General features: G+C 41.8%; 1 protein-coding gene across 2 annotated transcripts in view; it reads right to left on the bottom strand.

Annotated features, from left to right (window-relative positions):
- Nucleotides 1-15,346, bottom strand: part of PPARGC1A (PPARG coactivator 1 alpha) — a 367,478-nt gene that overhangs the window by 125,420 nt on the left and 226,712 nt on the right. Inside the window, exon 1 of one of the 2 annotated variants that reach the window (XM_019287320.3) lies at nt 4,989-5,226. The exons of the other annotated variant lie outside the window; for it this stretch is intronic. Within the exon in view, the coding sequence (XP_019142865.1) occupies nt 4,989-5,009 (21 nt within the window). The 5' untranslated portion in view covers nt 5,010-5,226. Of the gene's footprint in view, nt 1-4,988; nt 5,227-15,346 lie in introns of those variants that run through there. 2 annotated transcript variants of the gene reach the window in all.

Genomic DNA, 15,346 nt, shown 5'->3' with positions numbered 1-15,346 from the left:
CTTGGGAGGCAGGGTGAAGCACACACCCCCACCTAACTCAGCAAGCTCCAACTCACCCCTTATTCTCCCCACTGCTTGAACTGCTTATCTGAATCACAGAATATTCTGAGTTGGAAGGGACCCTCAAGGATCATCAAAGTCCAACTCCTGGCCCTGCACAGGACAGCCTCAAAGATCACACCATGTGCCTGGGAGAGTTGTCCAAATGCTTCTTGAACTCTGTCAGTCTTGGTGACCACTTTACTGGGAAGACTGTTCCAGTGCCCAACTACCCTTTTTCAAATATGAAGTCTAAACCTCCCCTGAACAGCTCTGTCATTACCTCTGGTCCTGTCACTGGTCACCATAGGCAAGAGATCAGTGTCTGCCCCTTCTCTTCCCCTCACGAGGAAGCTGTAACTGCAATGAGATCTCTCCTCAGTCTCCTCTTCTCCAGGCTGAGAAAGCCAACTGACCTCAGCCACTCCTCATACAGCTTCACCTCAAGGCCCTTCTTCATCTTTGTTGCCCTCCTTTGGATGCGCTCTAATATCTTAATATCTTTCTTTTACTGTGGTGCCCAAAGCTGCCCCCAGGACTTGAGGTGAGGCTGCCCCAGTGCAGAGCAGAGCGGGACAATTCCCTCCCTTGCCCAGCTGGTGATGCTGTGCCTGATGGCCCCAGGACACGCTCGGCCCTCCTGGTTGCCAGGGCACTGCTGACTCATGTTCAACTTGCCATTGATCAGGACCCCCAAGTCCCTTTCGGCTTCACTGTTTTCCAGCATCTCATTCCCCAGTCTGCACCTACATCCAGGGTTTCCCCATCCCAGGTGCAGAATCCAGGACTCTTCCTTGTTGAAATTCATATGGTTGGTGATTGCTCAGTCCTCTAACTTGTTAAGGACTCTCTGCAGGGCTTCCCCGCCTTTAAGGGAGTTGACAGCTCCTCCCAGTTCTGTATCATCTGCAAACTTGCTTAGTATCCCTTCCAGTCCTACAGCCAAGTTATTTATAAGGATGTTGAAGAGCACAGGGCCAAGGATGAAGCCCTGCAAAACCCCACTAGTGACAGGTCACCACTCTGATGTCACCCCATTGATTAGAAACCTTTGTGCCTGACCTGTGAGCCAGCTGCTCACCCATCACAGGATGTGTTTATTCATCTGTGTTGGACATTTTGTCCAGAAGGATCCTGTGAGAGACAGTATCAAAAGCTGTACTGAAATCCAAAAAGATTGCATCAATTGGCTTCCCTTGATCAGCTAGGTGGGATACCTTGTCATAAAGGGAAATCAGATTTGACAGATTTGAAGATGGGAAACTTCCAGGTGACTTACAGCCAGTCACATCCACAGCACACAAAGACCCCACTTCTCCAGGTCCTTCGGAAGAGAAAAAAAAAACAGAGGAGAGAAAAGATGGGCCCCTTTAACGTACAGATATAATTAACCATTCCAACAATTTATCAAGGTTTCTCAGGTATTTCCAACCATGGCAATTTAAAATCAAGGTTGGATGCTTTATTTCTGAAATAAATGCTCTTGTTCAAACAAGAATTATTTCAGGGATGTTTGATAGTATATGTTGTAAGACGAGGTCAGACTAGATTATCACAGTATTCCCTTCTGGCATTATAATCTATGAATCTATAAAACAGAAAGGATTTAATTGATGAAGTTTAGCCCCATTAGCCCCTCATTACCGTATGACATTGTCATCATTACTCTCTGACTCCAAATGACTATAGATCCAAATTCAACCTTTTCTCTCCCATTTTATATACATTTTATATCTATGATATACACACATGGTTTCAAGGGATTATAAAATCCACCCTTTACCCATCCCCTGCATTAAGTACATGGAAAACATTACCGATTTCAGAATTATCCTATTTGCAGGGCTCTGACACTTTCTCCTCAAAAGAAGGGGTTTTTTTCAGTAGATTTCCAAAACAAAGGAAAGGAAAATTGATTCAGACTGGACAAAGACATCCAGGAATTGCTATAATTGGGGGGTTTGTGGTAAATCATGTGTAAATGCCATGCCCAGGTAGATGATATAAGTGTACTTTTTTTTTTAGCTCAGCAATAACCTTAAACAGGCATCATCATCTGGATATGGAGATGATCGTAACACTGCTACCAGGGAACAATTATTTACAAATCATTGTTGAAGCCTGGTTTACATTGTTTACATCTCATTGCTGAAGTCTGGTTTGGGATATCATGTAAATTCTGAGCAGCAATTTTCTTATATCCATTTCTAATCCCCTCTTCCCCTTCAAGTTTGCAAAAGAAACCAGGAATAATGGGAAGTCTTCAGACAGTCCATTAATTTTATACCCACTCATATCAAGTAATTCCTATTAATTTCTCTGGCATTTACTTCACTTTTTAACTACTCCTCCTTTCCAAATTCCATCCTCAGATAAGAAACAGTACTTAAGAAACTGGACTGTAGTGGAGCAGATATTTCATATGGCATCATTACAGGCAACAAAAGAAAACAATCTGTTGAGTTCACTTCTGTTTGGATTGGGCTGCTGCTGAAAAACTACTGTAATTTAAGGATATATGAGACATGGAGGATTATAGATAAAGAAGATGCAAATGAAATATTGAGTTGACAGAAGTCAATAGCAAAGCTGTTAACTTTATTTCATTCCAAGCATAGTCCCTCCCCCACCCCTTCTCTTTATTTCATAGTGCTATTTGTATTTTTAGTAATTAAGCATTATTAAGAGTGATTGTGCAAACATGTATTTTTAAATGTTATAACAAAGGTTTATGGAGACAATTCCTTCAGGTACAGATGGAACTGTCTTCAACCTTTGGAACCAGAGGCTGAACCTTCCTGATGCTCAAGAGTGGTCAGCACTGGGTGCCTCATGCCCATGGCTGCCTGGGGGTTAATACGGCAACAGGCAGCTCTACGACAGGATGCATTCACCAAATGGAGGGCACACACCACAAGCCTTGTCTTTATTTTTGTCTTTTCCAAACTAAAAGTGTTTTTTCTCTCTTTCTCAAATGGGCTGCTGAAGAATGAATCCGTGCCCCATTTTCAACAGTTTACTTCTCAGAACAACAAAGTAAAGAAAGATATTTATAGCTCAAATCTGAAGTAAACCATACCTGAGAAGCCGGATTAGACAAAAAGTCCTTTTTTATCTGAGGTTTTTGCTACAGATTAGGGAGGATTAAGAAAGCATCCTGCTCTCAACTGTCGTGTGAATGACTGCAGCAAAGTGGAAGTTTTAGCAGGCTCTCATTAACACGAAAGGCCAGCAATGCTTAAAGGTAGGCTATAAAAGAAGTTTTTCTACCAGCCTGTGTCACTTCCCAAGAGCTGACAACACTGAGAGTTCAAAAGAAGTAGTTTGGGTTAATAGTGTACTTGCATGTAAATACATAAAAGCTTCAGTGCCGTAAAGCTAATTTTAAAAAGGACATTTCTCTTTATAGTTCCCCTGAGTATAATAGAAGCTATGATATTCTTTCTACCATAATGTACGTTTCATTAAAGAGCTGGAGCTGTAATTGTCTACATCAGTACATGGCGGCAGACTGGATAAATTGTCCACATAAATTGCTTAATACAAGTCTGAGCCCTTTCCAGAGCATTGGTGGCTCCTACAAACTGCATCAGTGAGTCCTACCTGAGGTTATGCCTCGACCTGCATCTCCACAAGGCTTCAGGCACACTGAGAACAACCCCTAACCCCTAAAACCACCTGGTGCTGAACTCCACAAACACCACCACATTAAACATTTAAACTCATTCCCCATGTTCCACAATGGACATGACTACATGCCAGTAATATTGCAAATTTATGTGGCAGTTATATATATGAAGTGATATGCAGGCTATTATCATTCTTAATAAATCAATAGAGTCAACTGAAAAATAAAACTGAGCATGTGTGGAACATCTGACAGCAAATATATTTTGGTCTCTTAAGAGCTGTCATTTCCATTGCAATTTACTGCCTAACCTACAAGAGGGTTAAATCAGAAAAGTGAACAAAGCAAGAGAAGAGGTCTCAGAAAAGGAAGTACAGTCACTGAATTGCAATTTACCAGTAAATCAGCATGGAAGGAGGGAATTTTTGTCCTAACAGGGCTGTTACTTTTTTTTAAAGCCAGTTTTGTCTTTAACTTGAAGCTACCATTCATTAATGGCAATTTTAGGACTGTACTAAAATATAGAACATACTACAGTTGTAGAGATGTAATTTCATTGGTTTAAGTTTTCTGTGTGCTATTCCTCATAAAATATGAATGCTTTTATCAACTTAGTAGGTAGGACGCTAAGCCAAAGAGGAAAGAGGGAAATCTCAGAGAATGCGTAGACTCAGCACTCTCACGACTGAATTTTTTTATCTTAACCACATTTTGACATTCTACAGGACATCTTTGCATGAAAGATTTAAGTTTGTCCATTTTTCATCCTGCAGCAAAACCTAGAGTAGAATCATTTAGAATGTATGATCTCTGAAATCCTACACAAACACAGCAACGAATGGTGGGCACTCATACACAGTACTTACATAAATATATTTATAGGAATGTTACCTCAGACAAACACCTCTAGCAAACCTGTGAAAGTTAGCTGCTGTTAGTCCACAGTGTTTTAGGCCAGAGAACAGTGACAAAATAAGCAGCGTATGTAACAATTCATGTGTACCAGGATATTAAATGCTGCTTCGGGAGCACCTTTATGAGCCTTCGTATTCCCTGTCCTCTTTTGTGGAAGTTATCGCTGTATTAGATGTTGCTGAACATATTTGATATGAAAGCATTGTCTGTTTGCTACCAGTAATCTAATGAGTATCTCCCTTAGAGTTGCCAGCAAGGTGCTGATTAATTAACTGAAGTAGTGAAGCTGAATCGTACAACAGCTGTTTAGAGAATTGTCATTTCCTCAGTCTCTTTCCCCATCTATTCATTCCCTTGCAGTGCTACCATGAAATTGTAAATTCAGGAAACTTTCTGTTGCTCCTACCTTCACTTGTCCATGCTCCATACCAAAGGGGGAGGCAGCTGGTCAAGGCTTATTTATAAAAAGGGAAGGGAAGCAAAAAAAAGAAGGGAAAAGAAGATAAACTTCCTGTAAGTCACAGCTCTGCTGTCACTTGTCAATAGCAGCTGACAATAAATGGTCCTCCAGGCAGAATGTCAAAACAGGAATCACATATATCCTCTGCTGATTGAGAAGTTAAGCTGTCTGAAAGCCCTTCCCTGGGACTGCTCCACATCCCAGGGAGGTGGCTCAGCTCTCCGGGCCAGCAGTAGCACAGATAAGGGCGGCTAAGTAGCCACAGCCCACTCCCATGGCGTAATGGCACTTGGCAGAGGATCCCAACCTGCTGACCCCAGCTGCCCTGCCGAATAAAGATGATTATTCAGGAGAGTATAATCTGTATTAAGTGGCAGACGGAGAGGTTGGGGAAAGTGTTGATAGCACACACATTTCTCATTGAAATACACAAGATATGCTTTCTGCACTTGGAGTAGCTGCAGATTCCGAAGGAGAAGGTGCGATGACCATTTTTTTCATTATAGCCTGCGAGAAATAATTGCAAGGCGAAGTTTGGCACACTCTCCTCGGGCTGATCACCTGCTCACCTGAGTAAGCTCGGCTTATTCCACTTGACATGCTCTGCCGTGACACGCTAGAGATCGAAACGTTAACACCAGCTGCATCTCTAACTGCTACTCTCTGCAATTTAATTTAATATTATGCTTCTTTACATAGGCCTCACTTTATTATGCTTGAGAATGATGAAGACTAGAAATTACACATGTGATTAAACACCATCTAATCACTCCGTGTACTAAATAAGCCAAACTGCATTGGAAAATAGATCAGGTACAATTTTGGTGTGAAACAAATGAATGCAGGAATGTACTGCATTGATATAGATGGAGCATCTGCCTCGTGATAAAATTAAGTCTTGTGACAGAAATAAATCACTGTAGAGGAGAATGCAAACCATTATCCAATAGGATTTTCTCTTTTCTTCTTATGTGATGGGAGTTATTGGATTCCCTGATGTTAGACAGCCAAGTGCATCCATGATATGATGATAAATCAGGAAGGCTACACAATTTGAAATTAACAGCTACTTATTTTTGAGATGTTAAGATAAAGAAAAAAATACTTTGATTTCTGCAAGTAACTGTTAAATTGGGAATCTCCTTTTCTGATAATCTGATACTCTGTTACTCTGTCATATCATCAAACAATGCCAGCAACCAGCAGTGGGTAGAATAGATTTTGGACTAAGATGAATACAGGAACCACTTATCTTTCTTTTTTTCTTTTCCAATATTCACAGTTTTATCTAAAGAACACCATTTAAAGGTTACTGTTGACATAAGAATGTACTGTTCTTATTACATTTTCGTTTTTGCATGAATATATACTTAAATGGAGGGGAAAAAAAGAGGGTTTTGTTGCTACTTTCCACATTTGAATGAAAAAATCCATACGCTATGTTAAAAATACAGAATAAATAATGAAACTTCAGCATGTATAGTGGTTGATAAATGTGATTCACAAAATATACCTTCATGTTTTAATAGCTTTCCATTGTTAGAAGCACACTATTAATTAGTGGAAAAATGGATTCATCTGTCCAGGATGTACTTGTATTTCTTGCCTTTAACCCTTTTTTCACTGTCATGACTTTTGGCTATTACCTCAAAACATTAGCAAGTGCTGGAAGGGACGTGACTGAGAGAAAATGACTAAGGAGGATTTCTGTAGGTGCATTCTTAAGCAATCCTGTGGGGAATGCCACTTAAAACAAGAATCACAATTACATAAACTATGAGTTTATTATTAAAACACATATGAACAGATGAAGGTAAGGCGTATCAGTATAGCACTGTTAAGCAAAGTGCCAATTCAGTTGCCTTGAATGGAAATACAGCAATAACCTAAACCCGATGGTCTTGCAGGTAGGCAATGATGTCACCCTTTGGGCACAGTGTCTGAGCATGGCTGTCACCAGGAAGGCACTTTCTCCAAGCAGCCTCTCTGCAGCCTGACCTGAGACAAGCTGCGCTGGGAGGGAGGGTGGAGGGGAGAAAGCACTGAATGTTGATCACTTGTAATTATGGTAATCTCCATCAGAAGCTTTAACTGCTCTAAACTCTGGCTGTCTTCAGACAGACCTAGCTCCACGAGACAACACCATAAAAGCCATTACAGAAAAGCAAACTGCTCTGGCTGGGTACCAACTTTAATGAGCCTGCAGCGCACAGACACGGGCACTTCACGCCACGGAAGGAGGTGCCGTAACTCTATTCCAAGCTGACGGGAGCAATACCATCGGCAAACCCCTTCCTGCCACAACACAGAGAGAGCCTAAAATCACAGGCTAACCGGGGGCGTTTCCTCACACACGAAGGAAGGAAAAACCAAGATGTTTCTAATTACCTGTCCCGCACTGTCTGAGAAGCACCATACTGCACAGGTGAAAGCTCCTTATTTATCTGACATCCTCTGGCTGACAAGGACATGATAACTGGCACTTGCTGATGTACCTCGGAAGGGAAGGGAAGGGAAGGGAAGGGAAGGGAAGGGAAGGGAAGGGAAGGGAAGGGAAGGGAAGGGAAGGGAAGGGAAGGGAAGGGAAGGGAAGGGAAGGGAAGGGAAGGGACCAGAGCAAGCAGTTAAGCATCCTGCAACACTCTATGTTAAGAAACCCCAATACACACCAATTTCTGCAAGAGACCTGAAGGAGGGAGGGAAGACAGAAGATAAAGCAAGCACACCAGCCATCCAAGGCTTAGTCTGAGCAAGAGGAGGTTGCACCCAGGGGAAAGCTCTTCCCAATTCCAGTACACAAGTAAATTCAGAGTAAGGCAGTGAGCCCACTGGCTGTAAGGCTGCCCTGCATCCAGCCTGACAGGAAACAAATACAGTCTCTTGGTCAACAACCCTGTATAGTATGTGGTTCCAGACACACACTGCAGACAAAAGCAGGTTGTTTAGATCATGTACCATAGCTAAAAGCCATTATTATTTTTTTGAAGAAGTGGACTTTCCCCAGCCATGTCTGCAACCTTTTCTTTTACCTCTTCAGCAGTATTTTAGCAGGCAAGTTTGACACGTGTTCAGAAAGAGTAAGTTTGAAGTGACTGGAGTGCAGTGGATTATCCTATTTGTATCACTACAGGTATAAACCTTCCAATAACCTTATAAGGTAACTTATTTTTAAGCCTGAAATAGTGGCCTACCCCTAAAAGACAAGTCTTTTAGAGTTGCAACACCAAAGCCACGAAGAGTTTTAGACCTAACGGAGCAAGAGCAATGCCTGATGTAACTGTAATTATCTCTCTAAAACTACAACTCCCAAAAATACTGTTTGTGTTGTTCTAACACAAATGTTGAAATCAAGCGCTCAAAAAGGCAGGGAACACAGAGCTGGAATAGATTCTTCAACCTTACTTTTGTCTCTGTGTTTAAGCCTTTCAGTAATTTGTATTTCTTTAATTAAACTAATAAACACCATTAAGAAATCTCAACAGGAAATACCATAGGTCGACATAAGAACATTAATATTATGCAGTGTTTTGCACAGAAAGAATCCACAACTGTGTATCAGAAAACACTGAGATTTTAAGCTCATGCTTGCTTAAAATTATTCCATCTCATGGGGGTTTTTGTGTGTTTTGAATGCGGTTCTTCAGCTCTCTGCACTGACTACCCCTTGCAGTCACATCCCGTGGCTGCACCACCACGAGCCCTGGCGAGAGCCCCAACCCAGCCCCCTGCAGGGAGATGGAGTCATGCTGCCATGGAGCCATGGGTGGAGTCATGCTGCCATGGCATTCGGTCCCTGGGGTCCCCTCCCACTCTGCCTCCCCTTACCATGGGCAAATTCCCATGAATGCAAAGCCAGCTAACTTAGAGTCACCTCAAAGCCAGAGTGGGGGAGGTATTGCCAACCATTGAAGAGTTTGGACTTACAACATCACTCTGTAACCTGGGCTAGTGGGATATTGTGTTTGCCGGCAGCCTGCAAGCCCTACACCACCAAAGTAACTCAGTCCCAAGACCACTCTTACATCTACTAAATTTAGGCTAGTAGCTCAGGAGCTGATACGTGTTTTCTTGCAGATCCTTCATTTAGATAGCTTAGAGTAAGCTCAGCCGGAAGACTTGATGGTGAGATGGGCCATGGTGGAAATTGGTGTGAGATAACCTTTTTTATCTACTATGATCAATATATCAACGGAAAAATCTGAAGAGCAAGAGGAAAGAAGATGAATACATGCATAGCAAATTGTGTTTCAAATTATTTCCACAGAAAGTTTAAGACTAAATTTGTTTTAACACCCATCTATAAAATCAGGGCATAAAGCAACCAGTATTTTATCACCAAGAGCATTCAAGTTTGGTTGCCCTTCAGAAATGAGGAAGATCAGACTATAATAGCTTTATATGTGAAAACAGTCTTTGATTGACAGAATCTAATCATTTGAAGGGCAGCAAACCCACATTAGGAAAGCAGAATTCTCTGTTCAAGTTCTGGCTTGCAACATCTATTAGCATCTTAACATTTGTCTGTATGAGTTTTTGCTAACTGAACATATTATTATTCTGTTACTTTGATAGAAAAATAGCACCCTTTCTTTACAATGATAAAAAATATGTGGGTACTTTTCCTGTAGTTTATATATCTTACACCATAGGTCATTTTTAAAGAGTTTTCTTTTTTAGGTGCACCATTTATCTTTTTACTCTGAGAAAAATGTAGTTTGTTTAGCACAACAAGACCTTCATGTAACTTTCCAGTATCAATTATTACAGCAACACAGCAACTCCCGTGTGAAAGGTTTCCTGTAATGTGTCTTGTGCAGACAAATAAACACAGGGGAAAAAAAAAAGACAAAGTACACACACCCTTCTTGCTGTCTATCTTACAAAAATATCTACAAGCAAAGAGAATTAATCAGAAGTTTGATTGTAGAAACAAAGCCTTTTACTGGCAACCCAGCATTAACATTATAAAACTGCAACCCAAAAAAATCTGAAACAAAAACCATGATGAAACATGTTCTTCAAAAAAGGATTTGGGGTAGGGTGTGGGGGTTTTCTGCTAAATGTGTTCAACAATAATATGAGTTGAAGGAGCCTACACAGAATCTTGTGTATGTGAAGAAGTGTTGAGAGTGGGGAAAGGGTGTTTCTTGTGGTGTGTGTTTCTATTGCTGGCTTTGTCCTGGTGTCCCTTACAAAGCATAACTGAGCACAAGTGTCTCATTCTGGGAGAACAAAGGATTTAGGGTGACTGCATGGAAATGAGATTCTGTTTCAAATCCAGCAATTACCCCAGGATATGAGCCCTTCCAGGCTGACACATCCTCTATACATCAGGACTCATCAGGAAGAAACCAAAAAAAGGTGAGGGCATCTGCCATAGCCCAAGTTGAAAGAAGCACAGAGACTTTTGCCACAGGAGAATACAAGAAGACATATACTGGTTTTGTGCAATAGTACTGGGACACTGCAAGTTTGGGGCAACAGCTTGAAATTCCACTACTGCTGAGCACACAGGTTATTCAGGAACCTGGAGCCTGAGCAACTGGGCTGGCTTTGTGGTATACATTTCATGCGAAACACGCTGCAAACTCTACCTTTTAGAACAATTATTGCCTTTTTAAGGACAATTATGTATTATGTACGATGTATAATTTATTCCGGAGGTTACTGGTTTATAAAAGAGTCGTGGGCAAACTGCCAAGTTATCATCTGAACTGTAGTTATGAGTAATAACAAGGGTTATAATTTACATTCGTACTCTGTTTTTAAGTTAATGAGCTATCCAGTATGAAACCCAGCACTTGGCTTTTTGTTTCTGTGCTTTCTTATATTCATGAACCCAGCTTAGTTTCATAATTTGCCTCTTAGACTTGTGACACCCTAAATACCTTTCACTAAACTGTCAGGGGAGTGACCATTTCCCCAAGCAGAGATGCCACTGTGTGCTGACCCATGGTTCTTACAGAAAGACCTCGACATTTGTACTTGCTCTGGTCAAAGACAAAATACTACCAAGACAACACGAATAGACCTTCTTCTTTAGAATAAAAAAAGTAAAAATCCTTCTCTGGGATATTTCCACTTCCACTTGGCCACCAGCCACCACAACAAGGTGCTTCAATGCAGCATTTCATCCACAGTGCTGTTCCTCAAGTAGCCTGGCACTCAGCTGCAGCACTGAGGATGAGCCATGTCCCGGTACAGGACTAATGGAAGTACAACCTTTTGGCCTAGGGAAAAGAATGCCAGTGACGGAGTCACACTGTCATTGCACTCAATTTTCCCAGTTGACCAGATAACCCATTTATATTAAAAACCTGGAATACAGGTTTTCAACTGCAGTGAAGAGACTGCAGTAACACACCTGGTAAGTTGTCTTTTTCTTTCTGGCAATGGAGCAATAAAATAGAGTTGAAAAGCAAGGAGGAGACTGAAATCAAGGAAGTAACAGACCCACTGAGCTCAACTGAGAAAGAGCCACCAAGATGTCCTGGCAAAACATTAAGAGACAGAATTGATGTGAAGGACAAGAACAGAAGGGCAGAAAACACGTAAAGGTTTGTTGTTAACAGGGCCACTTACGTCTGTCACCAGAGAATAATATTTATAAATCCTGAGCCAGACTTTGTTGAATGTAAGCCTGGCAGGATCACTAAGCTTAATTTGCCCTTCATACCCATGGCACTGCTAAAGGTAGCCCAGTGGTACCTCTGCTTCCTGTAAGAAACTCATAATCACTTCCCCTAGAAAAAGTAACAAATTATTAAGTGCTTGGCACATACAGAAGAAGAAGTAATTAGATGCTGGCAGGCTGGACTTTTTGTCAGTGATCTTCCTAGTCATGGTTCTAAAGTGCTACTGCAGAGCCAAGTATTAATTATCTGAAAATTAGTGCTTGGTGATGGACCAAGTGTCTTCTCATCCTAACTCAGTACCACCAGTGTACTGGTATGAAAGAAATGAACCAAAACATTAGTCAAGAAAAGGAGGGTGGAAGTAAGCATGGCAGAACTTTCAATGGAAAGTTGGTTCACTTTATTTTTGCTTATTCCTCTCTCCGAGGCCTTGCTTTATCCTCTCAACCTGAGGACTCAGCTGACCTACCTGAGTCAGGATGAGGGCAGCTAGGGGATCCCACTAATCGAGGTGAGCCAGCTCCAGTGTGATTCTTTCCAGCTGAAGACCTAAAGACAGCTCTGCAGGTACCACATTCTGTCCACTACTACTCAGGGACTCAAAGACTGCTCCATGGTGGGATGGACCCAGGTTTGCCACCTTCCCTTTCAAACCTGTTGAAGCCATTGTCTCCAAGCTAGAGGTAAACTGCGTCTCAGCCATTGCTCACACTAAAACAAGAAAATAACTGTTTCAGTGACTACCTCAGGGGAAGAGACAGATGAATGCTAGAAGTAGAATTCACCTCTCTACACAAACAGGCTTTCTTCTTCAGCTTTCACAATGCTGTGGCAGCCCTGTGGACCCACAGCAAGCCTGAGAGTAATGCTTAGGCAGCAAGAATGCCCACCCTGGGCTCAATCCTCCTTTTTTTTAACACTTTCACAACACAAGGTGAATGAAGGAAGCTGGATGCTTTCTTCTGCAATGTGCATTTTCCAGAATAAACCTCTTTCACCAGTTACTGGATTACCCACTGTCCTTTTTGTCCTTTTGCTTTAAAGTATTTGCTAGTCACTATCGCTGTATTTCCATGGGACAAAACCTTCTCTTTCTAAGCAGCCTTCTACAAGCAAAGCAGTTATTTTAGAGTCCTGCAACCCAGGCACAAGAAAATGGGAAAGAAGAATTTTCATGAAGAAATGAAGGATCAAAAGCCTTCCAGAAGACAAGGTCAAGGGCTTTAGGTTTAAAGAACTCACTAAAAAAGTGCCTAATCCAGAATATTTTTCTCTGCTTGCTAGGTTTTGAATACAGACTCTAAGGCTTTGGAGGTTTCTCAAGACTCTTACTACTACTGTTCCACACACAGTCAAAAATCATTAAATATTCACTAGAAACCTGGAAAACACCTCCAGACTGGAACCCCAACTCTTACTCTATGCTTGAAAAATAGTGCAGCGATGAGAAAGGTCTACCACAGAGCTGCCACATCCTCTGGCTTCATCACCACCAGGGGAGATGCAGGAGCTGGTCAGATGATGCTCCCTGAGGCTCCCAGCCTCCCAGCCCAGTCCCATTTGTCAGGACTCAGTGCTGCTCACTGTTGGTGCTGCTGTGGGCATCCTCCAGACAATCATTTACAAGAGGACATGATATGCCTGGCAATAAGCATGCAAAAGGTATAGTGGACACAGTCAGTATTAGGCTAACATCTCTAGATGGACCCTGGCTGCTTCAAAGGAAAGAAAGAAACTTTGGCATGGTGCGAGGATGAATCGAATCTGGGAGCAGCAAGAGCAGGAAACCACGGGAATGAGGGAGGAGAAGGGTGCCCCTGAATTTTGCAAACTGATGGTGTCCACTGGGAGTGCATCTGGCTGCTCCTTGATCAGAGAAACCCTGAAGCTACTATCATTTATTTGGTTTCCCAAGCAGTAATTGCTAGCAAAGCACGTTGTCATAAATAGCTCCCCAACGGTCCTCCCACTCTGTGCTGGCTACTGCTGGAGCAGCAGAGAATCCTGCCCTGTACTTCTGATGTTTATTTATAAAAGGTAAGAGCAACACAAACACCAAACCATGTTGGCAAAAAAAGGCTTACTAAATTGTTAACAGGTGCTTTTTAAACATAAACATAAAAAGTTTTCTAGATTAGAAAGATATAAATAGACACAACCTGTATCAAACTGAAGTGCTTACCTTTCGTTCCTCAGCACACAAGAAGCCTGTACTCACACATACGTGTGGCAATATATGATACTAAAAATTAAATTAAAAATGTAAACTTAAATTCCTCCCATGATAATTGCATAGTAGGGATGTATTAGAACCCATCTTATCCCCAGTCTGCTTAGCTATAAAAGCAATGCAGTTCATTAGTCACTCTTCTATGTTACTCAAGTTACAATATGGGAATTTTTATGTCACTTATATCACTCCTCTTTAGATAGGTTTAGTAGGAGCCCACCTAAATAGTAATGTCCTCCAGTGATGCTCTTTATTACCCTAAGCCAGCTTCAGTGCCTGACTGAAACACCTAGCCATCATCACCCCCAAGAGCAGGACCAGCTGCAGAGTGATGCCACTCTCTCAGAGACTCATTTCAAACCAAACATTTTGCCACTTTTCAGTCTAAGCAACTACAGGGATTTTGCCTTTCATTACCCAGGATGTCTGAATCAAGCCCTTTGTTAAGTTCTTACATGACTAATTTAAGTTGGCTTGGGGGTCAAAGAAAGAAGATACCTAGAGAATGGCTTTAAAACCTAACAAGGAACCAGGTGTAGTTTCTGTAACTAGGAGTACCCTAATACTGCAGGTCAGACTTGGTTGGAAGAAAGAAACACAGCTGAGGGGTAAATGCAGACTTTACATCCAGTCTGTTGGGACACTAGGAAACAGGGGTAGCTTTGGTAGCTTTATCAATCACACCATGGTACTGCCCTTTCAGGGGAAGTGTCCCAAACCCCTAAGAGCAGAGAAAGACATTAGTAAAGAAGAACACAGGAAGGTGAATGCTTTTTAAGGGATGGTACAGGCACAGTGTCTCAGTGGTGCTCACTGAATGCCCTTTGCTGGTGCTGGTATTGCCCACCCATGCCAGCAAGTGCATCTGTTCCTGAACTTTTCCCTGGCGTGAGCCTGGCTGCCTGCTTGCATCTGGGACAAAGATAAAACATGCTGCCCTGGTCTTGGAGAGTAGCAGCTTGTTCAGCAGTACTTGTAGACTACCTCAAATTTCCCTGATTTCAATAATTCTGTGCAATTGTGTTTGAACTGCTGGGAAAAATACCTGAAATGAAACCATTTTCAAGTTCTCTCCCTCCCCATGGCAGTGCAGCTCCATATCCATGCCTCTATAGGTGTAGAATAAAACAAGATTCAGCAAAGTGTTTAAAATGTCACAGGCTATTTTTTTCATATTTCTACACAGATCTGAATGCTTTGCAAGATGTAACCAGGCTTCTCCTTCACCCCAATTTATGAAAACTTCAATTTAAAAAGAGGGGAAGGAAATCATGCCTTACGTTGCCCCTAAATGTCAGTCAACTTAAGACTAGGGGACCGGTCCCTGCTTTCCAAATGTCAGTAAGACTTCTCATAAAAAAAACATGGTTGAGATGTCTGTATAGTTCACATGCTGTATGATCTCATTTTCAAGTATTTCTGATCTTTCCTTTCTTTCA

This window comes from Corvus cornix, chromosome 4, assembly GCF_000738735.6.
Source record: "Corvus cornix cornix isolate S_Up_H32 chromosome 4, ASM73873v5, whole genome shotgun sequence".
Taxonomy (NCBI): Eukaryota; Metazoa; Chordata; class Aves; order Passeriformes; family Corvidae; genus Corvus; species Corvus cornix.
Note: the sequence above shows the minus strand (reverse complement) of the source record. Positions and strands in the feature narration are given on the sequence as shown.